Genomic DNA, 27,891 nt, shown 5'->3' with positions numbered 1-27,891 from the left:
CCTAGTGGTAAGGAGAACAGGAGGGAGAGGGATGAGGGCAGGGAAGGCATGCAGACCTAGTGGGCGTGGGTGTGTGCCATGCTGCTTAGGAATTCACTACAAGAAACTCCACCACAGCAGCAGAGGCTTGATGCATCATAGACCAACAGTGCCTCTTTGTGGGGTGTCTTAGAGTATATGTGTGTATGCTGGGGAGAGAAGTTTGGGGGGGAGGAGAAAATTAAAGGCATTTTTAAAAAGAATTGCATTCCTTAGAAGTTCTTTTTGAGAAGGCGATGTAGGAAAAAGAAACTAAAAACCATGGATATAAAGTATGCCTAGGATCTGGAGAGCATATTTTTCTTCTGAACTTCCTCCCACTCCTGAGAGAGTGAGAGAAAGAGAGAGAGAGAGAGAGAGAGAGAGAGAGAGAGAGAGAGAATACATTTACTGTGTTCACTTTTCCTTTTCTAGGAATCAGTCTGATGCTTGGCTCTCCTTACCCACTCTGAACAAGTTAGCATGTAGATATTAAACTTGATCTGTATTATTTTTCATCAGATGCCTTGTTTAGTGATTGCTCATAGTCTTCCATACGTGTGAATTTCTCCTTCCTGAATTACAAAGTTCTTGAGGATTTATACTTATAAAAGCTAATATAAAAGCATTCCCTCTTGTTCTTCTTCACCAGTGTTACCCATTCTGGGTATTTCTCTGCAAATGTTGAACATATAACTACACAAAACTTCTTTAATAAGATTTTCTTCCACTTACAAAGTCTTATTTTATGATGTGATTAAGTTTTATTTTTTATTTTTTTTTAATGATTTTATTTATTTATTTTTAGAGAGGGAAGGGAGGGAGAAAGAGAGAGAAAGAGAAACATCAATGTGTGGTTGCTGGGGGCCATGGCCTGCAACCCAGGCATGTACCCTGACTGGGAATTGAACCTGTGACACTTTGGTTCGCAGCCTGAGCTCAATCCACTGAGCTATGCCAACCAGGGCTAGTTTTATTTTTTTTAAGATTTTATTTATTATTTATTTTTAGAGAGAGAGGGAAGAAGGGAGAAAGAGAGGGAGGGAAACATTGATGTGAAAGAGAAACATTGATGGGTTGCCTTTCCTATGCACCCCAGCCGGGCATGTGCCCTGACCAGGAATAGAACCAGTGACCTTTTGCTTTGCAGGATGACCCCCCAACCAACTGAGCCACACTAGTCAAGGTAAGGCTTGTTTTTATAAATTAAAAAATTTTAAATAAAGTATTTCCACTTTTAAAGTGTTTACAGTTTTTAAAAAGTTAATTCCTATTTTAATTGTGTAACATTTCAAATGTACAGAAATTCAGCCCTGTCTGGGTGGCTAAGTTGATTGGAGTGTCCTCCCATACACCAAAAGGTTGTGGGTTTGATTCCCAGTCAGGGCACATACCTAGGTTGCAGGTTTGATCCCTGGCCAGGCGTGTATGGGAGGCAACCAATCCATGTTTCTCTCCCACATTGCTGTTTCTCCTCTCTGTTCCCCTTTCTCTCTCTGTAAAATCAATAAAAACATATCCTCAGGTGAGGATTTTTAAAAAATGCACAGAAATATGGAGAACAATATAACATGCATTCCACCACCAGATTTAACATCTCTTAACACCAGATTTGCTCCATCTCTTTAAAAGTTAAATACACAGCCAAACCACCCAAGACCCTCTTCATCCCAGTCCCCTCCCTTCAGAAGACCACTCTTCTGAAGCTGGGGTACATACTTCCCCTGCAAGATTTTAAATTTCCACTACATGTTCAAACAATCTTAGTGCTCCTTCCAGAGTGACTATTAATTGGGTCAGTGAGCAGCTGCTCACACACAGCCACGCATGGCCATCCATGGCAGGGCAGGGTGGATAAGCATGCTTACAGGAGGGCCGGGTGCACTTTTGTGAGTTGGGATGTAGGAAGAGTGCAGAGAACTAACTCTGGAGAAAAACAGTTCCACCCTGAAGGACAGGGCTTAGCAGCAGCAAGGGTGTACCTGAGGAGGCTAGGAGGAGGCGGAAGGGGATTCTCGCAGGTGTTGAGCAAAAGGGTTATTAGGTGGGGAAGCAGAAGAGAGCCTGCATTAGCACAGACTTTTGCTCCCTTGATCCTCAGAGAGAAAGTGGCTAGGCAATTCTCAGACAGGCAGGTATGCAGTTTAGGGGTTAAGGGTGCACGCCTGGCTGGGCCCAACAGCCACAGCCACAACCCCGGCATGCCACCCATTACTAACCTTGTTATTTGCCTAAGCTGCATTTTATTTTTTCATTATATTTTATTGATTATGCTATTATAGTTGTCCTGATTTTCCCTCTTGGTCCCCCTCCACCCAGCACCCCTACTCCCTCAGGCAATCCCCCTCCCTTGTTCATGTCCACGGGTCATGTGTTTAAGTTCTTTGGCTACTCCATTTCCTATACTGGACTTTACATCACCATGGCTATTCTGTAACTACCTATTTGTATTTCTTAATCCCCTCACCTCTTCACCCATTCTCCTCCTTCACCCACCAATCTGGCAACCTTCTGGTAACTTCTTTTCTCTTGCTTTTAAGAGCCTCTCTTTATTGTTAACCTTTGGCCTTTTAATAATAATGTGTCTTGGAGTGGGCCTCTTTGCATTTATCATAATTGGGACTCTCTGTGCTTCCTGGACTTGCATGTCTATTTTCTTCACTAAATTAGAGAAGTTTTCTTCCGATATTTTTCCAGATAAATTTCCAATTTCTTGCTCTTTCTCTTCTCCTTCTGGCACCCCTATCAGGCAAATGCTGGACCTCTTAAAGTTGTCCCAGAGGCTGTTTATACTATCTTCATTGTTTTTTATTCTTTTTTCTCCTTGTTTTTCTGATTTTTTTTTTGTTCCTTATGTTCCAAGTCACTGATCTGATTCTCAGCTTCATCTATTCTACTGTTGTTTCCCTGTAAATTGTTCTTTATTTCAATTAGTGTATCCTTCATTTCTGACTGGGTCTTTTTTATGCTGCTGAGGTCCTCACTAAGTTCCTTGAGCAGCCTTATAAAGTGTTCTGAACTCTGCATTTGATAGATTTCGTTTAACAGCTTTAGTTCTTTTACTGGAGTTTTTCTTTGTTCTTACATTTGGGCCATGTTTCTTTGGCTCCTCATTTTGGCAGCCTCCTTGTGTTTGTTTCTATATATTAGGTGGAGCTGCTTTGACTCCATGTCTTGATAGTGTGGCTTAATGTACTAGGTGTCCTGTAGGGTCCAGTGGCACAGCCTTCCCTATCACCCAAGCTGGGTACTCAAGGTGTGTCCTCTGTGTGGGCTGAGTACACCCTCCTTTTATAGTTGAGATTTGGCTGCTGTTGGCAGGTCAATGGGAGGGATTTATCCAGGCCAGTCAGCTGCAAGGACTGGCTGTTACCATTGACCACCAGTCTCTGCCCTCCATGGAGGATCAGCCATGGAGGGGTAGGGTGGTGGTGCTCTGATATGGTCTGTAGCTGTTCACTGGGTGCACTTGCCCAGGGGTTTCCTGGGTGGTGCAGACCAAGGTAAGCACCCCCCCCCCCCCCCCCCCCCCCCCCCCCCCGTCCTCTGTTTTGCCTGGGGCACCCTGCCTGAGCTATAAAGCAATCTGAGATGGCTGCTAAGTGTGCTGGGCTGGGAGATTCCCAGGTGGAGCCAAGCTGTAACTCTAATCTGGCTGCTGCTAGAGCTCATTGAAGCCAGCTGTTGCTTGTTGGATAGGCTTTAGGAGATAAGACCAGCCATTCTTATGGAAAAGCAACTTGGGTGGGCTTGTAAATTGGGTGGGGTAGAGCTTCTGGGAATCTCCAAAGTGGGTCACACAGTTTTAGCCAAATTGATGGAGTCTCAGATATGGCACCAGCCTGCTGGCTCTTTTGGGGAGAAGGCTCAGCTCAGGAACAATGGCCTCTGCTCACCTTGATGCCAGACACTTCAGTCTCTTCCTGTTTACCAGGGGTGTCAAACTCATTTTTACCCAGGGTCACATCAGCTTTGTGGTTGCCTTCAAAGGGCTGAAATAATTTCAGGACTGTATAAATGTAACTACTCCTTAACTGTTAAGGAGTTGAAATTACATTCGGCCTTTTGAAGGCAACAATGAGGCTAATGTGGCCCCTGGTGAAAATGAGTTTGACACTCCTGCTGTATACAACTGGTGCCCTTTAAGCTGCCACCCCGGTGCTGGAGTTCAGTGGGAGCGAGGCTGAGTGAGTCGGTGTGTGGTTCCCCAAGAGGAACTGCTTAGGGCTCTAGCAGCCTCCTCCAACTCAATACCAGCTTGTTTTTGTAGCCAGAAATTGTGGGGACTTATCTTCCTGGTACTGGAATCATGGAATAGGGGACCTAGTGTGGGTCTGGGAGTCCTCACTCCAGAGACATCTCTCCCAAATTTTTATGCATGTGGATATGGGGCCAGCCCATTCTGCATCTGCACCCCTCCTACCAGCCTGGATGGATGTGGTTTCTTCATTTCGGTAGTTGTCAGACTTCCATTCAACTCAATTTCTGATATGCCTGAAGGATGGTTCGTCTATATTTTACCTGTAATTTTGATGTGGTTGTGTGAAGAGGCAGGCCATGTCTGCCTGTGCTGCCATCTTGACCAGAAGTCCTAAGCTCCATTTTATTTGGAAGGAGTGACATTCTTTATAGTGCCTATGAAGCAGGGGTGTCAAACTCATTTTCACCAGAGGCCACATCAGCCTCGTGGTTGCCTTCAAAGGGCTGAATGTAATTTTAGGACTGTATAACTTTATGTAAATACTCCATAACAGTTAAGCAAGAGCTCGGCACTGCCGCTGGGTAGAAACGGGCTGGATTTGGCCCGTGGGCCTTGTATTTGCCACCTGTGCTCTGAAGGCTTATATAGATCAGACAGAAATGATTCAACTTGCCTATATACTCTTCCTCAGTATGGAGTTGCCAGATGAAAATAGAAGACACCCAGTTAATTTTCATTTTCAGATAAGAAACGAATACTTTTTAAAAAATAAAAGTGTGTCTCAAATATTGCATGTGTCTTGTGCATTTATTGCTGAATCTGGGAACTGTACCTCGCCTGAGTTTTGGAAGTGTCTGGAAGGTGTCACAGGGCTCTCCAGAATAACATCAAATAGCACACAACCTTTGCCAAGTTCTCAATGGCCTGACAGGCTGCAACAACAAGCTCACTAACTAACTTGATTAAATCAGGACTACACAAACACACTAAGTTATTTTTTAAAGACTTTTATTGATTTATTTTTAGGGAAAGGAAGGCAGAAGGAGAGGGAGACAGACATCATCAGCGTATGTCTCTCTCACCCACTGGAGACCCCGGCCCACAACCCAAGCCTGGGCCCTGACTGGGAATTGAACTGGCCACTCTCTGGTTTGGAGGCCAGTGCTCAATCCACTGAACCACACCAGCCCTGGCAACACTCAGTTATTTCTTTAACAGCTTCATTGAGACATAATTCACATACCATAAAATTTACTCATTTAAAATGTGCAATTAAGTGGGTTTTAGTATATTCACAGAGCTGTGCAGCTAACACCAAATCAATGTGAGAACATTTCATCACCTCAAAAAGAAACCCAGTACTCCCATTAACAATCACTCCCCATTCCCAGCTCCCCTCCCTGTTGTTCCCCAGCCCTTGCCCTGCCAACCACTCATCAACTTTTTCTTTAAACTTACCTATTCTGGACATTTCTTTATAAATGGAACATACAATATGTCTTTTCCTGTCTGGCTTCTTTCATTTAGCATGTTTCCCAGGCTTAGCCACACTGTAGCATGGATCAGTATTTCGTTCCTTTTTATGGTCTAATAGTCCTAAAAATATACCTCAATTGGCCTATTCATCATGTGCTATCCATCCACTAATGGACATTTGGGTTGTTTCTACTTTCTATTATGAATAAAGCTTCTAGAACAGAAGCGTCTTGTGAAAGTTTCCATGTGGACATATTCTCGTGGAAATATTGGCCATATGGTAACTCTAACATCGGGAGGAACCGCCAATTTGTTTCCCCAAGCGACTGCACCTTTTCAGGGTATCCGCGGTGTCCTGGAGAAAGGCCTGCTCTCAGGCCCCTCACCTCAGAGCTGCCTCCGCGGGGCCCCAAACTCCCACCTCCCAGTGCCCAAGCTGTTGGAACCCACGGGCCAAAACCTCCAAGGGGAAGAACTGTGGGAAGCGTAGTCCTGGCTTCCCTCCTGGTCCCGCCTCCGCAGCACTTGGGGCAAGAGGAAAACAGACGCTAGGCTGAGGCTCTGTGGACATTGTAGTTTTTCCTTCTAGTCAGCCCCGTACAGATTACGGTAAGGTAAACTACAATCCCCAGAAGACAGCGGTGCTACGGCAGCCGAGGGAGCCATTCCTCGTGCAGCAGTCCCGCCCACCCTCCCCTCCCCGCTGCTCTCCGCGGCGTCTGTAAACACACCCGGACTGTCATGGAGGGGGAGGAGGGGGCGGTGGCGCGGAAGGGAGGCGTTTTGGGCCGCCTCCAGGGTCCGTTCTGCCATTCCTGAACTGGTCCCTCGTCCCCGTGACTGTGGCATCAGGGGAGCGAACTGTTAGGCGAGAGGAGGAGGCAGTCAGAACCATATCCCCTTCTTCCCCCGGGGCGGGGGCCGGGCCGGGCCAGGCCGGCGGAGCCGGGGAGGGCTGGGGGAGGGAGCGCCTGGCCAGGCTGGCCTGTCTGCCGCGATGGATGACAGTAAGGTAAGTCCTGTGGTTTGCACGCGCAGCTGCTGCCGCCGCCTGCTTGTCGCTAAGTGCTGGTCCCGCCGCTGAGCCTCAGTACTGTAGTCCACGCGGACACCCAGGAAACACCTGCCTTAGACATCCCCGCGCCTTCACTTATTACCCCAGGGCACCTAGCCAGGAATCCAGGGAACAGCGGGCTGCGTTGTTCCAGAAAGGGCCCTCTACCCTGGGAAATTTTCACTCCCAAGACAAGCCTGTGTGTCAGCTTTTCCAGGAAGTGCAAACCCTAGTTCTTGACTTGCCTGCCGAGATAAGTGAAGAAATTACTTTGCTTTTCCTTTTTGCCCTCCCCCACACCCCTCCCAGCCTTTCTGTAGTTTGGTGACCTTAACTAGGGCACCGTGAACGAGCCCTATTTCCCTTGACTGTTCCCCTTTCTTCTCTCCTGTTCCCTTACTCAATGCCCCATTCATATAATCAGTTCACTCCCCCTCTGAACTATTTTCCTGTGGTTGGTTGGAACACTCTGCTAAGCTCCTGTTGCTATTCGTCCAAAGTCTGGAATCTAACCTCCTCTGGAAAGAATTCTCTAAAAAAAAAGTAGTGAATTCTTTCTCGTTAATCTACCTTAATGATCCATCACCACCCCCTTTATCTAAATCACTTATCCCTGTGATTATAAGGTAGCAGGGAATGTTCATTGTTTAATTCATTTTGTACAACCTATTTCTTTCTGTGTAGCCTCATTAATGTTTACCTTTACTTCGTGAAGATAGGGATGGTCAGTTTATTGATCATCAGACTTCAAGCATTTGCCAACTTTTGAAGTGGAAATTGCTCCTTCTCTGTGCTATCTAGAGGTTTTACTTTCCACAGTCTTTGGCATGCTGCTGGAGATAGCTTTTTTGTTTGTTTGTTTGTTTGTTTGTTTGTGTGCCCTTTCCCCCTCCAGGTAACCATCACACTTTGCTGCTATTAAGTTTTTGTTTTGCCCATCATCAGAGAGATTGAAAAGATTTAGAGCTTCTCTCTACTGCCCGTGTCATTCTGCATTATCTCCTCTTCCTGATCCCGCAGAAGACTCTGAGAACAGTGGTAGAAGGGAAAGCCCCACGCAGTGCTCTGGAATGGTGCCTCACTAGAGAAACAGCCCACTTGTGAAGTAGCAAACCCCTCCTGATAGGAAGTGGTATTTCTAAGACAGAAATGGGGAGCCCTGAATATTTTCCGGAAAAATCAGAAAATAACTTTGAAAAAGTCTTTGCTAGCTTGATCTTTCAGTGTTAATTTTGAGATTAAATCTGCATACTATATCTTTTATCTTACCCAGAAAATAATGTTATGGCTGTTTAAGAATGCCAAAAAAAAACATAGTTTTTTTTTTTCATTTTCTTAATTTGTGACTCTCACAGAATATTCTACATAATTTTCAGTTGTTTCCTTTTCACATCTTTGAAATACTTAATAACTTTCAGAAAGTCTTCAATAATTCAAGTAAGTCCAAGAATAATACAAAAGTTTTGGGGTTATTTTACTTACCTATAAAATCACATAGCAGTTATTTCTAAAATTAGCAAACTGTATTGGGGGGACAAAATTTTATTGTCTTGCCTAACAGGGTGAAGTTAAATTTGGGGGGTAGACTGTTCATACTTACTTCCTATAGGGTCCACAGGTATGCAAAATAAATTCAGTTTCATTTTTCATTGAATCTTTGTTTTATGAAAGATTTTAGATTCCACGAGTTTCTTAAATCCGTAATAATTGTGGAAAACCAAGTCCACTGTAGATGTGTGTGGGTGAATAGTGCCTCTGTGAATTCACTACTTTCACCTTGTCTCCCTGTTGTAGTTTTGGGTGAGTTGTATCTAAATGCCAGGCACAGCAGGACTGGACTGCTTTCAGCAGCCAGGTAGTGTGAAACAGCCCTTAAATGAGGCTTTGGCAGCTCCCAGTCCTGCCTTTTTCTGTGTTCCGTTGTTAAGAGTCCTACAAATTGTATTGTCCTTCTAGTACAGGGATGTCAAACTCATTTTCACCCGGGGCCACATCGGCCTTGCAGTTGCCTTCAAAGGGCCAAAATAATTTTAGGACTGTATAAATGTAACTACTCCTTAACTGTTAAGGAGTTGAAATTACATTCGGCCCTTTGAAGGCAACTGCGAGGCTGATGTGGCCCCTGGTGAAAATGAGTTTGACACCCCTGTTGTAGTACATACATACATACATACACACAAACACACTTCTCCCCCACATTATGTATGGGTGATGGAGTCTTGAGTTCCAGTTTCTTCTGTATAAAGGAAGGTAAGGGTTGAGGCTTGGAAGTACAGCAGCTGTACTGGTGAGAGCACAAAGGATGACAAACCGACAGCGACAGCGAGGCCAGGGCAGCAGGAAGAGCAGGAGGTGAGCAGGAGCAGCAATGATAGAGGAGAGGCAGTATTTGAAGGAGCAGGTCAAAAAACAGATGATAATGTGAGGACCACCCTTTATAAAGATTCTGTATCCTGAATTGTTTTCATCAGTGGCAGTGAATGGGTTTGCCAAAGGCTCTCCACATTCTGCCATCCAGCTTCCTGGAATAAGAGCAGGACAGATTTGAATGTGAGTGCAGCTTTGCCTCCTAAGTGTGTAGGATTGTGCCTGGTACAGCATAGAGTGCTAAATTGTTAATAGTGATTGAATTGAATTGGAACAAAATGTTGTTATGGACAAAGCCCTGGTGTACCTGGGCTTTATTAATCTTTGTGCTTCTTCGAGCCAACCAGCCAGAGTATACAGATATATACAGAGTATATAGATAATAGCAAATCGGAGGTGAGCAAGAACTACGTTGGATATCTAAAAGTGCGTTCTTGGGAAAGGGCTAAGTACCAGAGTTCAAATACTGAGTAGATCTCCACTCAGTTAGTTGGGAAGGAACAAATCTTGGCTAAATTATTTAACCTCTCTGGCCTTCCATTCTATTTGTTAAGAGGTTAGTACCTTCTTCACAGGCTTTGTTGAGGATTGGAGATACTGCATCGAGTATAGAATCTAACACATAGTAGGCACTCAAAAATGTTATTCCTAGCAGTGACTTCCTTGGTTCTTTGCACAGTGTAGGAGGTACCTGACATGCACATTTTAGTAATTGTTAAGTGTGTACTGTTGCACATAACATTTATGGTTCTGTTTATGTCTACACTACTACCCTCTGCTCCTACCTGTGCCCCCAAATGGGACAGGGGAAGTGGGATGGGATGTGAAATGAACTTAAGCTGGACCCCAAACCATTAGGTTACGTGAGAAAGGTAGTTTCCCGAGCCTACCTACATGTCCACCTCTAGGAAAAAGTGCTTGTTCTTATGAAAGCCTTTTCTCCCTGACCTGCTGCATTCAGTTACAAAGAAAATTGTGAAGTGTTATTTTTCAGAGGCTTCAATCATAAACAGAAGGTTCTTATATTTGACTTTTATGTTTATTGAATAAATGAATAAATAAATTGAAATATCCTAGACCGGATGTGTTCCTGCTGCAGACTCTGAGCTGGTAAAAGACCACCATACGTTATTGCCCAGTCTGGCAGGGCATCAGGTTCCAGCTGAGGGGCTGATGAGAGACTGGGCCAGCTGCTGGTCACTATATATTAACACAGGCAGCTGTTCTCTTCCATACTTCCCTTCCACCCATATGACACATGGTTATCTGAAAATGAGGTTTCTTACACCTTCCCTAGGTAAGACAACCAGTTCTTATCTTCTAGTCACTTGTTCTGAGTAGTGGCTGGCTCTCACAAAAATTTTAAGTTGGCCAAAAAAACCTCTGACGTTCCCAGACCTGTCCTTTGGCCCCTGACGTCGCTCCTATTGGCCCCTTAGCCATCCTTTGCTGCAGGTGGAGCTGCCCTCTTTGGCAGCACCTGAAGCCCAGGCATTGTCTGCTTTTTCTGTCCTTCTGCTTTACCACTACTTTCCACAAGACTAGGGCCTGAGATCCAGCTCATCTAGTAAATAAATGTCTGTCAGTAGATATTAATGTTTTAATGTGCCTTCCTTTCCTATCCAGGTTACATGTGCATTTTAACTTGGGTGCCTTTACAGATAGTTTAACCCAAAGGGGCAAATTTTAATACTACACAATCAATTAAAATTCAAGTTTAAATAATGTTTTGCTCTTTGCAGAAAAGTTTATTCATTCATTCATCAGACATTTGTTGGGCATCTAATATGTACCAGGCATTGTGCTAGACAGTAGAGATACAAAGATCAATAAGATTTTATAAGTATTCTTAGGAGCTTACATTTCAGTGGGCTAGGCAGACACATAGAAAAATTATTACAGTATAGTGAGGTAAGAAATGAAGGCAATAGATGCAAAGTGGTTTGAGGGGCACTAGAATGGACACCTAACTGTCTGGGTATGTCAGACATGGGTTTGAACAGTAGGAATGAATCTGTATAAGGGTTCATAAGGAAGAATAGGAGTCCCCTAGAAAATGGGGAAGAGGGAAGGAATATCCTGTACTAAAACATACTGCATTGGCAGATACGTATTTTGGTACCAGCAGGAGCAGGAATTGGCAAATTTTCGGCAAAAGTTCAGATAGTAAGTATTCACTGACCATGTGATCTCTGTCGCAGTTACTCAACTCTGCCATTGTAGCACAAAAGCAGCCACAGTCAGAATGTAATGAATGGGTGTGGCTGTGTGTCAATAAAACTTTATTCATCAGAACAAGCAACAGGCTGGTTTTGGCTTCCAGCAGGGCTGTAGTTGGCTGACTCCTGAGCTAGAGCACAAGGCACAAGTAGAGGTGTGGGCAGAGATACTGATTAAAAGTTTATGAGGGCCTGGCAAGTTTAGCTAAGAAATTTGGGTTGGTGTTTTTCAGTGTGTAAAATAAAGACACCTGCTGAATCAGACTGGGAATGGGGCCTGGGAATTTTGATTTTAATTTTAATAGGCTTCCCAGTTGAGTGGCTCATATGCTCACTGAAGTTTGAAGACGAAGGCCACAGATATTGGGGAGCCACTGAGGGATCTTAAAGCAGAGGCAACAACATCAGATTTGTATTTTCATACAAAAATACTAATAGCTATATGGAGAATGGATTAAGGAGGGTAAAGATGAAGGAACTGGGTCAAGACTAGAGGGAGATGGTCTAATTAGGAAAGAACATTGATTTTGGCATATAACCAGAGTTCAGGTCTCATTTCCACCCCTTCCAAGTTATTATGATTTTGGACAGATTATTTCATCTCTTTAGAACTGAATTGCTTCACCTGTAAATTGAGTGTGTTAATAAAACCACAGTTATTGTGAAAATTAAATGTACTATATATGTGATTCCATATCAAAAGAACTTTCAGTACATAATGAATTCTCAGTAAATGCTAGTCCTTTCTGACTCCTCACTAGCTTGGTTAGCTTACTCAGAAGAAAGCCCTGAACAGAAGACCATTATTTAGAGCCTGTTATAATGTAGGCTGTGGTTAATGCAGCATTTGTAAATCCTTCAAGAGTGAAAAAGGTGGACAGAAGGTAGCTAAAGAGACAGAATCCTGGAAAACTCTAAAATGATCAGAAGAGGCTGAGGAATAGGACTTAGTGAAATAAACTGAAAAAGAAAGATTAGTGACACAGAAGAACCAGAAAAACAGAGGTTGTTATGCCACCTAAGGGAGAAGAGAATTTTAAAGAGGAGACTTAGTCTATAATATGAGATGCTACAAAAAAATTCAAGTAAAGTAAGTAGTGAAAAAGTATCCATTGGACTTGGAAAACAGATTAATTTTGACCCCGGCCAGAAAAGTTTCAATGGAGCGGTAGGGCAGAAACCAAAATGTAGCAGCTGAGAAACATGGCTGGGAAAGAAGCAAAGACAGTTTTAAGTATAGACCACTCTTACACAGTGAGTTCTTAAGAGTTTCAGGCAATGCTGCACATATAGGTAGTGTTACACTTAGCGTCAAACAGTCGTGGCTGGGAGGGGGAGAGGCAGAGGGATCAGGAGAGGCAGAAGTCAGCTCTCACCCCAGAGCTGCCTACTTCATCTTGTTTCTCCTCTTGACTAGAAAAGCTGGTAGAAAGGTTAGCAGCAGGAAGATATGGTTAGACTTTGTCTCTTTCTGAAGATCTGATAAGTAGGAGAAAAAGTCTAACCCACAGCTGGGAAGGAAGTTATGGGAGCCCTGACACCAAATGAAAATGCAGCTACTTGTTTTGATTCTTTCAAGTGGTAAAGAGCAGTGTCTGGGCCACATGCATATCTACCTTATTTTTCTTTAAGCAACTGGAGATAACTTTCCACTTTATGTTTTTAAAAGAAAGGTGAAACAAGCCTTCCTGCTGTTTTCCTTTTTAAATGGGGCTGATGCTATCCCTTCATGTAAATGCGCTAATTCTCTTAGACTTAACAAACTGAAGCTTGTATGAGTTGTCTTAAGAATTAGAGCATCAGGATATAAATAAGTACAAAAAGAGTGGTAACAAAGTAAGAGTCCTTAATTGGTTTTTCAGATTTTGTATCCCTTATAGGGAGACTTTTTAAAACATATTTCTATAAGTTGTTGGTAGTAATATCGACAAGTCAGTTTTAAAATACTGCTATTTTTCCTTGTATTTATTCACTTAATGATCAGTCTTAATAAATGCCTGGTCCTGTGCTGGATACAGTGGGGGTTGCATAAGTAGCAGAAAACATAGCTTCTGTGCCTGAGGAACTCTCACTACTGGAAGAGCTAGAAATTAAATCTGTGAGACCACTAAAAAAAAAAAAAAAAAAAAAAAAAAACAACCAAAAACCCAATAGAACATATAGATTCAGTATGATATTAACTATATGTTCCAAAAACCTGGGGGGAAAAGCAATAAAGGGCAGAGCATGGCTTCAAAGAAAGAAGGCTAGAGCTGATCACAACCAAAGAAGGCATAGTATTTGCCCTTTGGGTGGTGGGGGCGTGGAGAAGGAACATTTAAAGAAATGCTGAGAACTAGGCAGGACTGCACAGGATGGGGTCCCTCAGGACACTGACCTGACTTGATAGGGAGGTTGCCTGTTGGGAATGATGGAGGAGAAGAGTGGCTGGTTGAGAGGGAACCTGGATGTTGTGGGCTGACTGGTGGCCCCTAAAAACCTGTATCAGTGTCTTAACCCCTGGAACCTGTGACTGTTACTTTGTATGGCAAAATGCTGTGATTAAGTGAAAGATTTTGAGAGGAAGAATTTATCCTGGATTATCTGAGTGGGCCCTAAATCCAATGACAAGTGTCCTCATAAGAGTGAGGCAGAGGGAGATTTGACAGATGTGTAGGCAGCGTGACCACGGAGGCAGCGGTTGGATTACAATGGCCACAAATTAAGGAATGCTGACAGCCCCAGAACCTGGAAAAAACGAAAGATTTTTCGTTTGGATTCTCCCCTAGGCCTCCAGAGGGAGTGCAGCTGCATGCCAACTTCTGTCCACCAGAGGAGAAAAAAGAGATGTCTGTTGTTTTAAGCCACCTTGTGGTCATTGTTGCAGCAGCCACAGGCAACTATTAATACACTGGGTATGGTGACGTAGGAAGCAGTGCTGAGCCAAAGGTCTTCTCTTGAGCTGGAGAGTGACATGGCCAAAGGGCCATTGAAGTTGATCTGTTCTGTAATGACCAGGTCTTACTTTTTTACAGTGAAGAAAGATAACCTGAAGTACAAATACGGTAGTATTAAGCTGAAAAGAAAGGTCCACTTGGCAGCTCTTTGCAAGATAGATTCACTAGGGAAGTGGGGGTAGAAAAGGGGAGATGGTAGGGAGACCCATTGGGAACTTATTGTAATAATCTGTGAGTAGGACCCTGACTAATGTAGGTAGTAGGAATGAGAAGAAGAGCTAAACTAGAGATTTTATAGAGGAATAAATTGGCATGACTGCAGTGGGTGGGAGTGGAGAGTCATAACAGTAGATGAAAATTTCAAAGAAGCATAAAATGAAAAAGGTTACTTAACCTCGCCGATGCCTTCCATCAGGTGCCTAATGCTACAGCAAGTTGGATTAAATGAATGGCTATATAGCACTGATGCAGCAGTGCGTATGAAACACTGCTATATTAATGTAGGTAGAGCCTTTTCAGGGAATTATGTGTTCAAGGGAATGAGCGTTACCCAAGAACCTGGAGAGGAATAGGCATGCTTGGTGAGAGTGAGTTACCTTGTGACAAGTTGCTACAGTGCAAATCAGGGGACTTGGATCCAGACCCTCTCTGACACTGAAAATATCTGGACTAAAATGTCGTCGTCTATACAATAAAGAGATCAGTGTGCGTACTTCTGTGTATGTCTGTGTGTCCACCACCAGCACTCCCGTATATACAGTTATCCTGCCCTTTGTAACGTTGCTTCTTTCGTGTCTGCTATGTCTCACGAGTCTAAATACATTGAAAGTAAGGACCCTGTCCTGTTTTAGTATTCCCAGAATTTTACAGTGTTTGGGGAATAGTGGGTATTCAGTAAATGATTGTTGAATAAAGGAGTTAATTCTCCCCATTTACCTGAAAAAGATGAGGAAAAGAGAGCTTACTTCACCTGAGGTGGGGTGAAATAATATGAGGGCCTAACATAACATGTAGAGGGCCTAACACAAGGCCTTGTTCCCCCACCACACCTTGATTTAGCTCTGAATTTAAATCGTTGTTCTTTGTACCTAAAGAGCTAGAACTAAAATGATTCAAGAGCCTTCGGGATAGTATTTACTCTGGACTCTGGGGGCTCCCTCGTTTGAACAAGCCCCTGGAGAGCATGCAACTGGAGTCTCGCCTCTTCCTGCAGAAGGCACACCCATTGACCGGGAAGCCTGTGCTCCCCACGCTCAGGCCTTCGCAGATTATCCTGTCTTTCTCCGTAACAGTTTCATTTAGAATGATCCAGAACTCCGTCTTGGCTGAATCCAGTAGTTTCATTTTAATTCCCAGCCTTTTTCAACACCTAAATTAGAAACCATTTAAAAATCATAAAAAATACAGATGAGAAAAAAGCTTACTCCCAGAGGAGGTAGGAAAGAGCAAGGGGACAATGTAGTTTTCACTGAGTTTGTGAAAATCTTATGAAACATAGGTAAGAATGATTTTTGGCCTAGAGATATTTAAGGAATTTGTGGGGTTGATTTCAGTTTTAGTTTCTGGTTCCTAGTTTCTAGTTAACTTCCCCTATCCATCCCAATCTTTATGGCTTACGGAATATATAAAGTTCAGTTAACTACTATTGTTAGCAATTAGTATGGTTCTATATTTGTATAATGCTTTTTTTTTTTTTTTTCACAAAGTTCTGTCACACATTATTCTACTTAAAGTTTACAACAATCCTGTGATGTGCTAGACTCTTGAAAACTGGTACACTAATCAGATGTTAGCTGGGACCAAAAGCCAGAACTTCCTGAGGAAAAGTTAAGCTTGAGATGTGGTGGCTACATGGCTTTAAATGGAATGTTACAGGAGATGACATAAAATACAGGAACCCTGGGTTCATTTATATGCCTTTCTAATAAAAAGGGGATAAAACAGTTCCAATTTAAATATTTTGCTACCATGTAAACTAAACAAAGGATTAAAACTTCTGTTTGATTTTTATGATTGTTCTTTTCAAAAGTAGCCACTCCTGCATTAATTAAAAACAGCAATCTATGAGGTATTGGATTATACTGTTGTGTGATGACTCATTTTACTACATAAAGAATAGATGTGATTACCATTTATTTCACTGTAGACATGAGTTTATGCTGTAAATATATTTGTTTTAAAAAAAACTGTAGCAAAGTAAATATACTTTGTTTTAATGTGGGATGATTTCAAAATATTTTATTAAAATTGTGCAATTGATGTGATGTAAACATAATTTAAAATTGAGTCCATAGTAATATTTGGATTAATTAGCCATCCTGGAATTGCTAGTCAAATATTGACATAGAAGGAAAATTTCCTGAGATATCTATCATTATATTGGAATGATGCAGCATAGAAAAGCTTTAAACGACCAGTTTTGAAAAGTTGAAACTAATTTAGGAGTAGTACTGAATCAGCTAGGTTTTAAGATGGTGGTGGAAAGGAAAGATTTTTTTCCCTCAGAGTATTCAGTTTCATTTCAGAGCCATCCTGTAAAATGCTAGATGCGGTGGTTAGCCATCATGTTATGATACAGGGTCTGGTAAATGTGGCTGATCCACATTTAAATTGTGGTTTTCTTGACCTAGCCATTATACATAGTAACGATCTGATCTTTATAGGGTACTACTAGGCCTTGTTGGTATATGATATTAATAGTGATTTCTAACAAACAAACCAACAAATCAGCATTTCTGTGGCCAAATGAATATTGGTCCTTTGAGTTTTGTTACCTGGAAAGGTTTCTGCATTTATTCTAATGATATGCCTGTGTTTCTCTTTTAGAACGTCCTTTAATACCAAAGCAATATTCCTTTCAGTACACTGACATTTTTATTCTCTGAGGGTAGTTTTCAGAAAGAACTGGACATCGTTCAGAACCTCATCAGATAAACAAAGTGGATACTCCAGTTGTTTGGAAATTTAAAGAAAAGTGCATTGCTCTAAAATAATGTAGCCTCTGAAGGCATGTTGTATTGTGGCTTGTAAGAAATTGGCTCTTTCCAAAAGTGCTTGTTCACTGGAATAAATGTACCCCCACCCCCTTAACAGTGACTGCTTTGAAGAAAACTTATTTGATATGTAAGTTCTAGTTTCATGTATATAAAAATTCATCATCTTTACCTCATAGTTATATGTTGTATAAGAACTTGGGGAGGTTCCAAAGCTAAACAATGAAGAAGATTAAATTACTTTGCCAGTCACCAAAAAATTGTGCCTATGCAGGTAAATGAATAACAGGTAACAGGTAGGAATCTCCTGAGACAGTCTAGGGTTATAATTATAGGCTTCTGAAGACAGGAAAGAATTATCCTGAAAATTTCAGGGACTTCCTGTATGTTTCTTTGAGCTCAACGAATTTGAAGAGGGAACTTATAGCCATATTGCTTAGAATACATATTTGTTTTTATGTATACATAATTTTACATATAAATTTTATATTTTTCTAATTGTAAAAATTTAAGAATCATAACAAGTACAGGTGAAAAAAAGCTACATATAATCACACCTATCAGAAATCCTCATTGAACTTCGGTTAACATCCTTTCTTCTTTGTGTTTTATAACGTTGAGATCATACTGAACTTACAATTTTGAATATTGATTTTTTTAAATTATTATTTTCTCAAGTCAATAAAAATTTGGTAATCATTTAGTTTTTTATTATCCAGCTACATATGGTTTATAAAGTTTACTGTTAAACTATTTAAATTTTTTTATTGAAAAAATAGTGAAAGCTTACATTATTTCTTCTCTCACATTCATCGTATCAAAAGTACTAGAAAAAAGTTATGAAGCAAAGCCTCATGAGGCATTTGATAGGGTTGTACTTTTTGAGTTCCACAGGCTTTACTAATTTATTATTTGTAATGTTTTCCTTGCTAGTAGGCAGCCGTAGTCACCTTCGTAGACACGTAGAGCTAAGAGAAAAAATTTTGTCTTCTCTCTCTTGCTGAAGGTGGTTGGAGGCAAAGTGAAGAAGCCCGGCAAGCGTGGCCGAAAGCCAGCCAAAATCGACTTGAAGGCAAAACTTGAGAGGAGCCGGCAGAGTGCAAGAGAGTGCCGGGCCAGAAAGAAACTGAGATATCAGTACTTGGAAGAATTGGTATCCAGTCGGGAAAGAGCCATATGTGCCCTCAGAGAGGAACTGGAAATGGTAAGAAAGTCTGTCAATAAATGCATGAAAAAAAATCCTCTGTTTCCCAGTCAAAGAGATGTGCGTTGAAAGGTGAAGGAACCAATTTTCACCTGTCCAGTTGACAGACATGGGAAAGGATATTCATTGGTCAGTTGGTCAGCCAGTATGTGGGCAAAGAGGCATTTTCACAGACTGCTGGTAGGAGTGGAATGTACATGACTATTTCACTGAGGGATTGTTTATCATAGAAGAGAAACGGAAAATAACCCAAGTGTACAACAATAGAGGATTGGTTAAATAAATTATACTACATTCATATATTGGACTACTTTGCACCCAGTAAAAATCACAGAGCACCTATATATTTATTGATATAGAAAAACATTTATAATATATTGCTAAGTGGAAAAAACAATATAACAATATGACTAGTATGATATCATTTGTGTTTAAACATTTATTTATTTGGCATGTTTCATGCTTTCAGTTATTCATTCAGATTTGGGATTTTTTTAAAGATTTTATTTATTTACTTTTAGAGAGAGGGGAAGGGAAGGAGAAAGAGAGGGAGAGAAACATCAATGTGTGGTTCCCTCTCACATGCCCCCTACTGGGGACCTGGCACACCACCCAAGCATGTGCCCTGACTGGGAATCAAACCAGCAACCCTTTGGTTCGAAGGCCTGTGCTCAGTCCACTGAGCCACATCAGCCAAGGCTATTCATTCAGATTTTGGGTAGTGATTGTAGAAATGTAAAAGAGAATTGAAGCCCCATTAGTGTGAGCTCGGGGAGGAGGTGGCAGGTTGGAGAAGAGAGAGATAATACTACTATGATCATAACAAAGGTAGAGCAGGCTACCACTGCTTTTTAGAAGGTAAGAAAATAAGGTTGAGGCATAAAGAGAGTTCAGACATACACTATTTAGTAGATTTTTTGTTAGTATATTAAATTTGACTTATGCAGTTGGGTTGGCTCAAAAGTCCATTCAGCTTTTTCTGTAAACTAAAAGGCAGATTTTTCATTTTCAGCAATAACTTTATTAATTTGGATATTTTGAGTATATAGGCTATCTCCCATGTGGTATAGCATTGATTGTTCTCAATTAATGTCTCAATTTGATCCCTGTCAACTTCAACTGGTCTACCTGACCATGGAGCATCAAGTGAGGAATGTCCACCACAAAACTTCACAAACCACTTTTGACATGTTCAGTCAATCACAGCAGCTTCTCCATAAACACTGTACAAATCCTTTTTTGCATTTCAATTGCGTTTTTACCTTCCTTGAAATAATAAAGCATAATATGCCAATAATGTTGTGTATTATCTTCCGTCTTCAATATTAAAATGGCTACACAAAAATTTACCAATTTTGATAAGTCTTTTTTAAATGCACACTGATATGACAGCTGTTACTATACAACCTAACAAAATTGTTTCAAATGAAGTTAAAGACAACTAAGCACTACTAGAGCCATCTTATGGGAAAAAAACAAGCGGACTTTTTAGGCAACCCAATATAAATTATTTCTCAACTTCTGCAGTTGAGGACATAATCTTTCAGCTGATTAATCTTTGTATACCCCAGAGTCCATAGTACTTACTCTAGTAGAAAGTAGATGTTTAATGAATGTTTATGAAAGAGAGAAAGGAATTACAAAAATATTTATTTTAGGAATAGAAATAATAATGTGAGCATTAGCCAAAAGAGATGAATTCTAGTTAGTGGCACACTATGGAGAGACATTCTTATAACCAGAGGGACCTTTTCAATCTGAGGGATACTGCAGTGCATCACCAGAAGATCGAGCAGCAGTTCTCACCCTCTTGTGGAAGGCGGCAGGCCTCATCCTCTGTCCTGGGTTGGCAATAGGAAAGACAATGGAGGGTGGGATTTCCAGCAGCCAGTGTGACCTCTGGGCATGGGAGTTCTTATATCTAGCATTTCTACCAGTGGTTTCTGAACTCAAACTAGTAAAATATTACTTAAATATATTTTAAATATTTCAGTACAAGCAGTGGTGTATGGCAATGGACCAAGGAAAAATCCCTTCTGAAATAAAGGCACTACTCACTGGAGAAGAGCAGAGCAAATCTCAGCAGAACTTAAACAGGCACACGAAAGCTGGGAAAACAGACGCTAACAGCAATTCCTGTGAGTGCAATAGATGGACAGTTTATATACATGTAGAGGAGTGTCTTAAAGTAGGATTTCTACTGACCACTTTCTTCTGTGTGACTTTTTCCCCCCTGCATATCTTTCAATAAATAAAATGGTGATGTTGTTTGTAGTATACTGAGTGAAATGGTTAGATTCTAAATATTGAAATGCGTTGTATATGAGGTCTATAAAGAGCAACTGATAAATTTATGGAAGACTTACTAAGTTGAACGAGTTCATAAATGGGAGTGTACCATAGTTATTAATAACACCTTTTACTTGTATTTTGATTTATAATTTACAATGTATTTTCACTTAAGTATTTTAAGTATTCTAATAATTGTGTTCAGGAATTATACTTTTGTTTTAATAGACAAAGAAATAGCAGAAGGGTAGGTAAGGTGTGCAAGGTCCTCGCCTAGCCCAGTCTCTATCTTGTGTAGTAGCCCATTGCTGTAAAGAATTTTCTTAGTAAGGTGAAATTTACATAACATAAAATTATCCATTTTAAAGTTACTTCAAAAAGTAACCATTTTAAAGTAACATTCCTTATTACTTAAAATGTTGTAAATCACCACCTTTATCTAGTTGCAAAACATTTCATCACCTCAAAAGAAAACCCCAAACTCAGTAAGCAGTTACTCACTATTATCCTCTCCCTCCAGCCCTATGAATCTTCTTTGTGTCTCTATGGCTTTACCTAACATGGGTATTTCACATGAATGGGTCATACAGTATGTGACATTTTGTGTCTGGTTTCTTTCACTTAGCATAATATTTTCAAGGTTTATCCACATTGTAGCATGTATCAGTACTTTATTCCATTTTATAGCTGCATAATATTCCATTGTATATCAATACCACAACTTGTTTATCTATTCATTCATTGATGGATTTCCGTTTCTACCTGTTGACTATTGTGAACAGTGCTGCTATGAACACGCATGTACAAGTGTGTGTTTGAGTAACTGTTTCACTTCTTTGGGGTATATACCTAGAAGTGAAATTGCTGGGTCATGTGGTAATTCTATATTTAACCTTTACAGAAACCACAAACTGTTTTCCACAGTGGCTGAAATAGTTTACACTCCCACCAGCAAATATGAAACTTCCCTTTTCTCTACATCTTGTCAACACTTTTTATTTTCTGTTTTTAAAAACTGTAGCTTTCCTAGTAGATGTGAAGTGGTGTCTGGTTGTGCTTTTTTAAACAAAAAAAATTAAGATTTTATTTATTTTTAGACAGAGGAGAAGGAAGGGAGAAAAAAAGGGAGAGAAACATCAATGTATGGTGGTTTCTTTTGTGCCCCTCACTGGGGACCCGGCCTGCAACCCAGGTGTGTACCCTGACTGGGAATCAAACTGGTGACCCTTTGATTCCCAGGCAGGCACTCCATCCACTGAGCCACACCATCCAGGGCACCAAAAAAACTTTTTTAAAATTAATTGATCTTTACAGAAAGAGAAAGAGAAACATCAGTTTGTTGTTCCAATTATTTATGTATTCATTGGTTGATTCTTGTATGTGCCCTGACTGGAGATTGAACCCATACCCTTTGTTACATCAGGATGATGTTCTAACCAACTTAGCTGTCTGGCTAGGGCTGGTTGTGGTTTTCATTTGCATTTCCCTAATGACTAATGATGTTGAGCATCTTTTCATATATATGCTTGTTGGTCATGTGTATATCTTCTTTGAAGAAATGTCTCTTTTAAGTCTCTTGCCCATGTTTTGATTGAGTTCTTTTTCATTCTGTGGTTGAATGGTAAGAGTGCTTTATATAACTGGATTCTAAACCTTTATCAAATATATGATTTTCAGATATTTCTCCCATTCTGTAGGTTGTCTTTTCTGTTTCTTGATAGTATCCCTTGGTGAACAAGAGATTTTAATTTTAATGAAGTCCAGTTTATCTATTTTTCTTTCTTTCTCTTTTAATCCTCATCTGAGGATATGATTATTGATTTTAGAGAGTGAGTAAGGGAGAGAGACAGAGAAAACATAGATGTGAGAGAGAAACATTGATTGACAGAAACATCGATCAGTTGCCACCTGCACATGCCCTGACCAGGGATCAAACCTGCAACTTAGGTATGTGCCCTGACCAAGAATCGAATCCTCAACCCTTTGGTGTATGAGATGACACTCCAACCAGCTGAGCCACCTGGCCAGGGCTATCTATTTCTTGTTGTTGTTGTTGTTCATGCCTTGCATGTCACATCTAACAGCCTATTGCCAAATACAAGGTCATGAAGACTTACCCTTATCTTTTTTCTAATAGATTTTAGTTTAGCTCTTATATTTAGGTCACTGATCCATTTTGAGCTAATTTTTCTATATGCTATGAGGTAGAAGTCTAAATTCTTTTGCATGTGAATATCCAGTTGTCCCAACACCATTTATTAAGGAGACTATAGATTATAGAGTAAAGATGTCACGTCATTGATTTCATCATTGTGATTGATTTGGGAGCACTTGAAATGGTTATAAGGAAATGTTATAAACTTTTATCTTTAAAAAAATTTATAAAATTGAAGGATGAGATAACATTTGCTTAATCTAAATTGAGTTAAGGGGAAAAAAGGCAAATCAACTCAGGCTTTTTTTCAGTCTATATTTTAAAACAGCCTTCCTGTAGATACCAAACTTTATTTTTTATTTATATATTATCGATTATGCTATTACAGTTATCCTGATCTTTTCCCCATTTGCCCTGTTCCACCTAGCAACCCCACTTCCTCAAGCAATCTCCCCACCATTGTTCATGTCCATGCGTCATACATATAAGTTCTTTGGCTACTCCATTTCCTATACTGTACTTTACATCCCTATAGCTATTCTGTAACTACCTATTTGTATTTCTTAATTCTTCCACCTCTTCACCCATTCCCAAATATATCCCTCCCATCTGGCAATCATCAAAAAGCTCTCCATATGCATGATTCTGTCTCTGTTCGTTTGCTTAGTTTGTTTTTCAGATTCAATTGTTTAGATTTGTATCCTTTGCCATTTTATTGTTCATAGTTTTGATCTTCTTTTTCTTAAATCCCTTTAACATTTCATACAGTAATGGTTTGGTGATGATGAATTTCTTTCGTTTTTTTTTTTTTCTTGTCTGGGAAGCACTTTATCTGCCCTTCAATTCTAAATGATATCTTTGCTGGGTAGAGCAGCCTTGGCTGTAGATCTCTGCTTTTCATGACTTTGAATATTTCTTGCCAATTCCTTCTAGCCTGCAAAGTTTCTTTTGAGAAATCAGCTGACAATCTTATGGGAACTCCCCTGTAGGTAACTAACTTCTTTTTTCTTTCTGCTTTTAAGATTCTCTCTTCATCTTTAACCTCTGGCATTTTAATTATGATGTGTCTTAGAGTGGGCTTCTTTGTATCCGTCCTGTTTGGGACTCTCTGTGCTTCCTGGACTTGTATGTCTATTTTCTTCACCAAATTAAGGAAGTTTTCTTTCACTGTTTTTTCAAACAGATTTCCAGTGTCTTGCTCTTCCTCTTTTCCTTCTGGCTATGATGTGAATGTTGGAACACTTCAAGTTGTCCCAGAGGCTGCTTACACTGTCCTCACTTTTTTGGATTCATTTGTCTTCTTGTTGTTCTGATTGGTTACTTTTTGCTTCATTATGTTCCAAGTCATTGGTTTGATTCTTGGCTTCATTCACTCTATTGTTGTTCCCCTATAAATTGTTCTTCATTTCAATTGGTGTATCTCTGGATCTGTTTTATTCTGCTGAAGTCCTCACTAAGCTCCTTGAGCATCCTTATAACCAGTGTTTTGAACTCTGTATCTGATAGATTGCTTATCTCCATTTTGTTTAGTTCTTTCTCTGGAGTTTTGATCTGTTCTTTCATTTGGGCCATGTTTCTTTGTCTCTTCATTTTGGCAGCCTCCCTGTGTTTGTTTCTATGTATTAAGTAGAGCTGCTATGACTCTCTGTCTTGGTAGCATGGCCTAATGTAGTAGATATCCTGTAGGGTTCAGTGGCACAGCCTCCCCTAACACCCAAGCTGGGTACTTGAGGTGCACACTTCGTGTGGGCTGAGTATACCCTCCTCTCATAGTCGAGTGTTGGTTGCTGTTGGCAGATCAATGAGAGGGATTTACCCAGACCAGTCAGCTGCATTTTAAAACACATTAACTAAATTTTGTTGATCTTAAAAGCATTCTTACGTTGGTAACTTTGATTTATTTTTCAGGGTGAAGATCATATAAAATGATAAGTCAGTGATTAAAATCAGTATCCTGATTCCTATGAAGGATGAATGGACAATATTATACTTCTTGGCTCCATTTACTACCTACTGCTCCATAGTCATCTCTGTAAATCTGCAATTTCTACCAAATGTGTGATCATAGATCCCAAAGGGTTTTGCTTTAACTTTTAACACTTAGAAAATTTACAAACATTCAAGACCTGTCCTGGTTGGTATTGCCACCCATGGCATTTAACATGTTGCAGTGCTTGAAAACACAGGAGTAGAGAAAAATGGGTAAAGATTGTATTTTTGCACCTTAACTCCACCTTGCTTTATTGGTTAATTTATATTCCTTCCATGTAATTGTATGTGTATGTGTGTTTAGGTGTCACGTCCTGTCATGTTTTTGATTGCCCTACAAAGAGAAACCAAATGGGCTGATTACTGACTAAGTTCTTGGCCTTTATGGACCTAATCTTATTTCTTTATATTTACTTGAGTAATGTCTGTTTTCTGCATGAACCATGATTTCTCCTGTGAGCCATTCCAGCATAAGCTGTGAATATATATTAACAAATAGATACATTTCTATTTTTATAACCCATAATGATATGCCTGTTTTAGATAATGTACATGTTAACAGCATCTATCAGGAAAGCCCTCGAGACAGCCTCTATTTGGAACTTGTGTTGCTGTCCTCTCAAACTGTACTTATAAAAATTTGTTAGGGCCCAGTCCATACTTGGAGGATTATCAGTCAAATTTTATTTTTAAGCAAGAAATTACCTTTTAGGCATTTCAGCAGTGTACATCATCTTGGCAACCTAAAGTGTATATGTCTGTGTGTATTTCTATCGTATGTCTATATGTGTATGTGGGGAGGACAGGATTGAGTGTTCACACACATTTCCTTGGGCAGTCAACTAGGAAAGTTTTTCTAAAGAAAATAGAGTAACTTTAGCTGCTGAGATTGAGTTTCTGCCTCAGGAGACCTGGATTAAATTGAACAAATTGCTGGTAGATCTAATGGCTGTAGCCATAACCAGAACACTTAGTTTCTTCTCTGACACGAGTTTCCTTATGAATGTGTTCTGAGCCAGAAAGAAACACACTGTAGGTGTGCGTCTGGTTCATCCCCGGCGATGCCTCCACTCTGGAGTGAAACACTGGAGCTAGAGTTGTGCACAGCACCACAGCTGGGAGGTGCAGAGGGCAGAGTAGTCCTTTCCAGTTCTCACTGCAGCTACGTCTACTGTCTTCCTGACCTCCCGATGGCATGATGGTCGAGGAATCCAACTCATAGTATGACACACTAAAATAGACCCAGGAACCTTTTGGTTTCCCCTTTGAGATCCTCTCTCTTTTCTTTCCCATAGTTAAATCAGGAGATATGTTCCCTGTTGCTGCTAAATTATAATGGTCCTTGGCTCTAACGAAGCAAATATTTGACTTCCAAACAAAATACATTCTGTTATGAAATGGTAGTTTTTGAGGAGGCATCATATAATACATTGTCTGTAAGGTGGAACATGAGATGGACCGCGTAGTTTCAGATTACAAGGTACTTCCCCACGCCCTTCTCTTAGGCTATGCATTTGAATAAAGTGCCTCCCGTACTTAGGTTGCAAACTCCGATCTCTAGTCCAGTCCTGTGTGACTACTGATATACCACTAGCCCAGACTGTTGGGCCTCTCTGTGTTTGGGTGGATTGGGGGGGATAAGAGTATTTAATGTCTTTTTAGGATAACAAATACAGATAAAGGATTGTTAATATTTAGGCCTTCAGAATTTCAGTGTTTTAAATGTAGTGTTCAGACTGTAATGGGTCTGTTTTGCCTTCTGGTCTACTCAAATGTATATTTTTTATTTTGCAAAACAACCCAAGATGTATTGTATGTTACTATGTTCAGTACCTTTTGAATTCCCCAGAAGAGTTGTTTTCAAAGCAAACATTCCAAAATGAATGTGGCTCTTTAATGCAATGTCTCCATTGTGCTTGAAGTATTTCTTCTCTTTTTGTAATTTTAAATCACAGGGTTATTTATCTGAGCTATATCCCTCACCCCCAGCATCTTTACAAGAGTAGTGATGTTGTCCTCAGGTCAGATAGAAGATGTATAATTTTGGGTGAAAGTAAATTACAATTTATTTGAGTTTATTCCAAAACCTAGCTATTTGGTTTTTGCAGTAGATTAAAACCAAGAGAAAGCGCCTTGGTTTTAAAAAGGAACATGATCGCTTTGAGTGTTGTGCTCACTGCACGCTTTGGCCACTTGAAGCATGTTCATAAATGTCACTGATTAAACGGCTGGTTTCTGTCCCCATTTCAGTTCAGGAGCAGCGTACTGAAATCCCAGTATCGCTCACGTACCTGTCCTGGCAGGCTGAGGGAGAACAGAAGAGGGTGAGAATCAGTGAGCGCAGTCTCCCTGGGTCAGTGCTGTTCTTGCTCCCTGAGTGCCAGAGTCATGTTTTCTTCTTCACCCAAAGAAAGGAAGGTGAGGGGGAAACTGTGTGTATTTAGCCCGGTCATCATCCGTCATCCATGTAGCACAGACCTGCCGTATATTAGAGCAACTGAACATGATATGGAATAAGTTTGACTGGGTCAAGTTTTAGGATATGGTTGAAGTTCTTAAATTTTTTTTCTATTTTATCTAAAATCTTTCTATTGTATTCCAGTCTGAATCTATCTTATTGCAGCAAATTCATATCACAGTTTACCAGCTAATTGGCAGTATTTATCAGCTTTACCATCTAGCATTTTCTTTTATTGTTTTTGAATTATAATAGATTTGATTTGGCTTATTACAAAAGTATAGGTCTAACTGGACTTGCCTTTGGTTATATAAAGGGAAATATAAATGCTACATTTCCCAAGAAATCAGTTGCTTATTATCAATTATATATTTAGTTTTAAGGGAATGGAAGATTACTGTTAAACCACATGGTATTTGGGGGCATTGAAAGGATTTTTCTTTCTCTGAAGAGCATTGTACAATTATATTTTTATGAAAAATAAAATATCTTCACCAGAGATATCTCAAATTGTCTGTTTTACATTACCAAA

The 27,891-nt window shown here is 40.4% G+C and overlaps 1 protein-coding gene across 1 annotated transcript; it reads left to right on the top strand.

The window, feature by feature from the left end:
* The first annotated feature begins 6,395 nt into the window (after positions 1 to 6,395).
* Positions 6,396 to 27,858, top strand: CREBL2 (cAMP responsive element binding protein like 2). Its single transcript, XM_028532033.2, has 4 exons — positions 6,396 to 6,707; positions 18,271 to 18,468; positions 20,462 to 20,606; positions 24,821 to 27,858. The coding sequence occupies exons 1-4, from the start codon at positions 6,693 to 6,695 to the stop codon at positions 24,823 to 24,825; spliced, it is 363 nt and encodes a 120-aa protein (XP_028387834.1). The 5' UTR covers positions 6,396 to 6,692; the 3' UTR covers positions 24,826 to 27,858.
* Positions 27,859 to 27,891: the final 33 nt, after the last annotated feature.

This window comes from Phyllostomus discolor, chromosome 2 (genome assembly GCF_004126475.2).
Source record: "Phyllostomus discolor isolate MPI-MPIP mPhyDis1 chromosome 2, mPhyDis1.pri.v3, whole genome shotgun sequence".
NCBI lineage: Eukaryota > Metazoa > Chordata > Mammalia > Chiroptera > Phyllostomidae > Phyllostomus > Phyllostomus discolor.
This window is presented reverse-complemented; position numbering and strand designations above follow the sequence as displayed.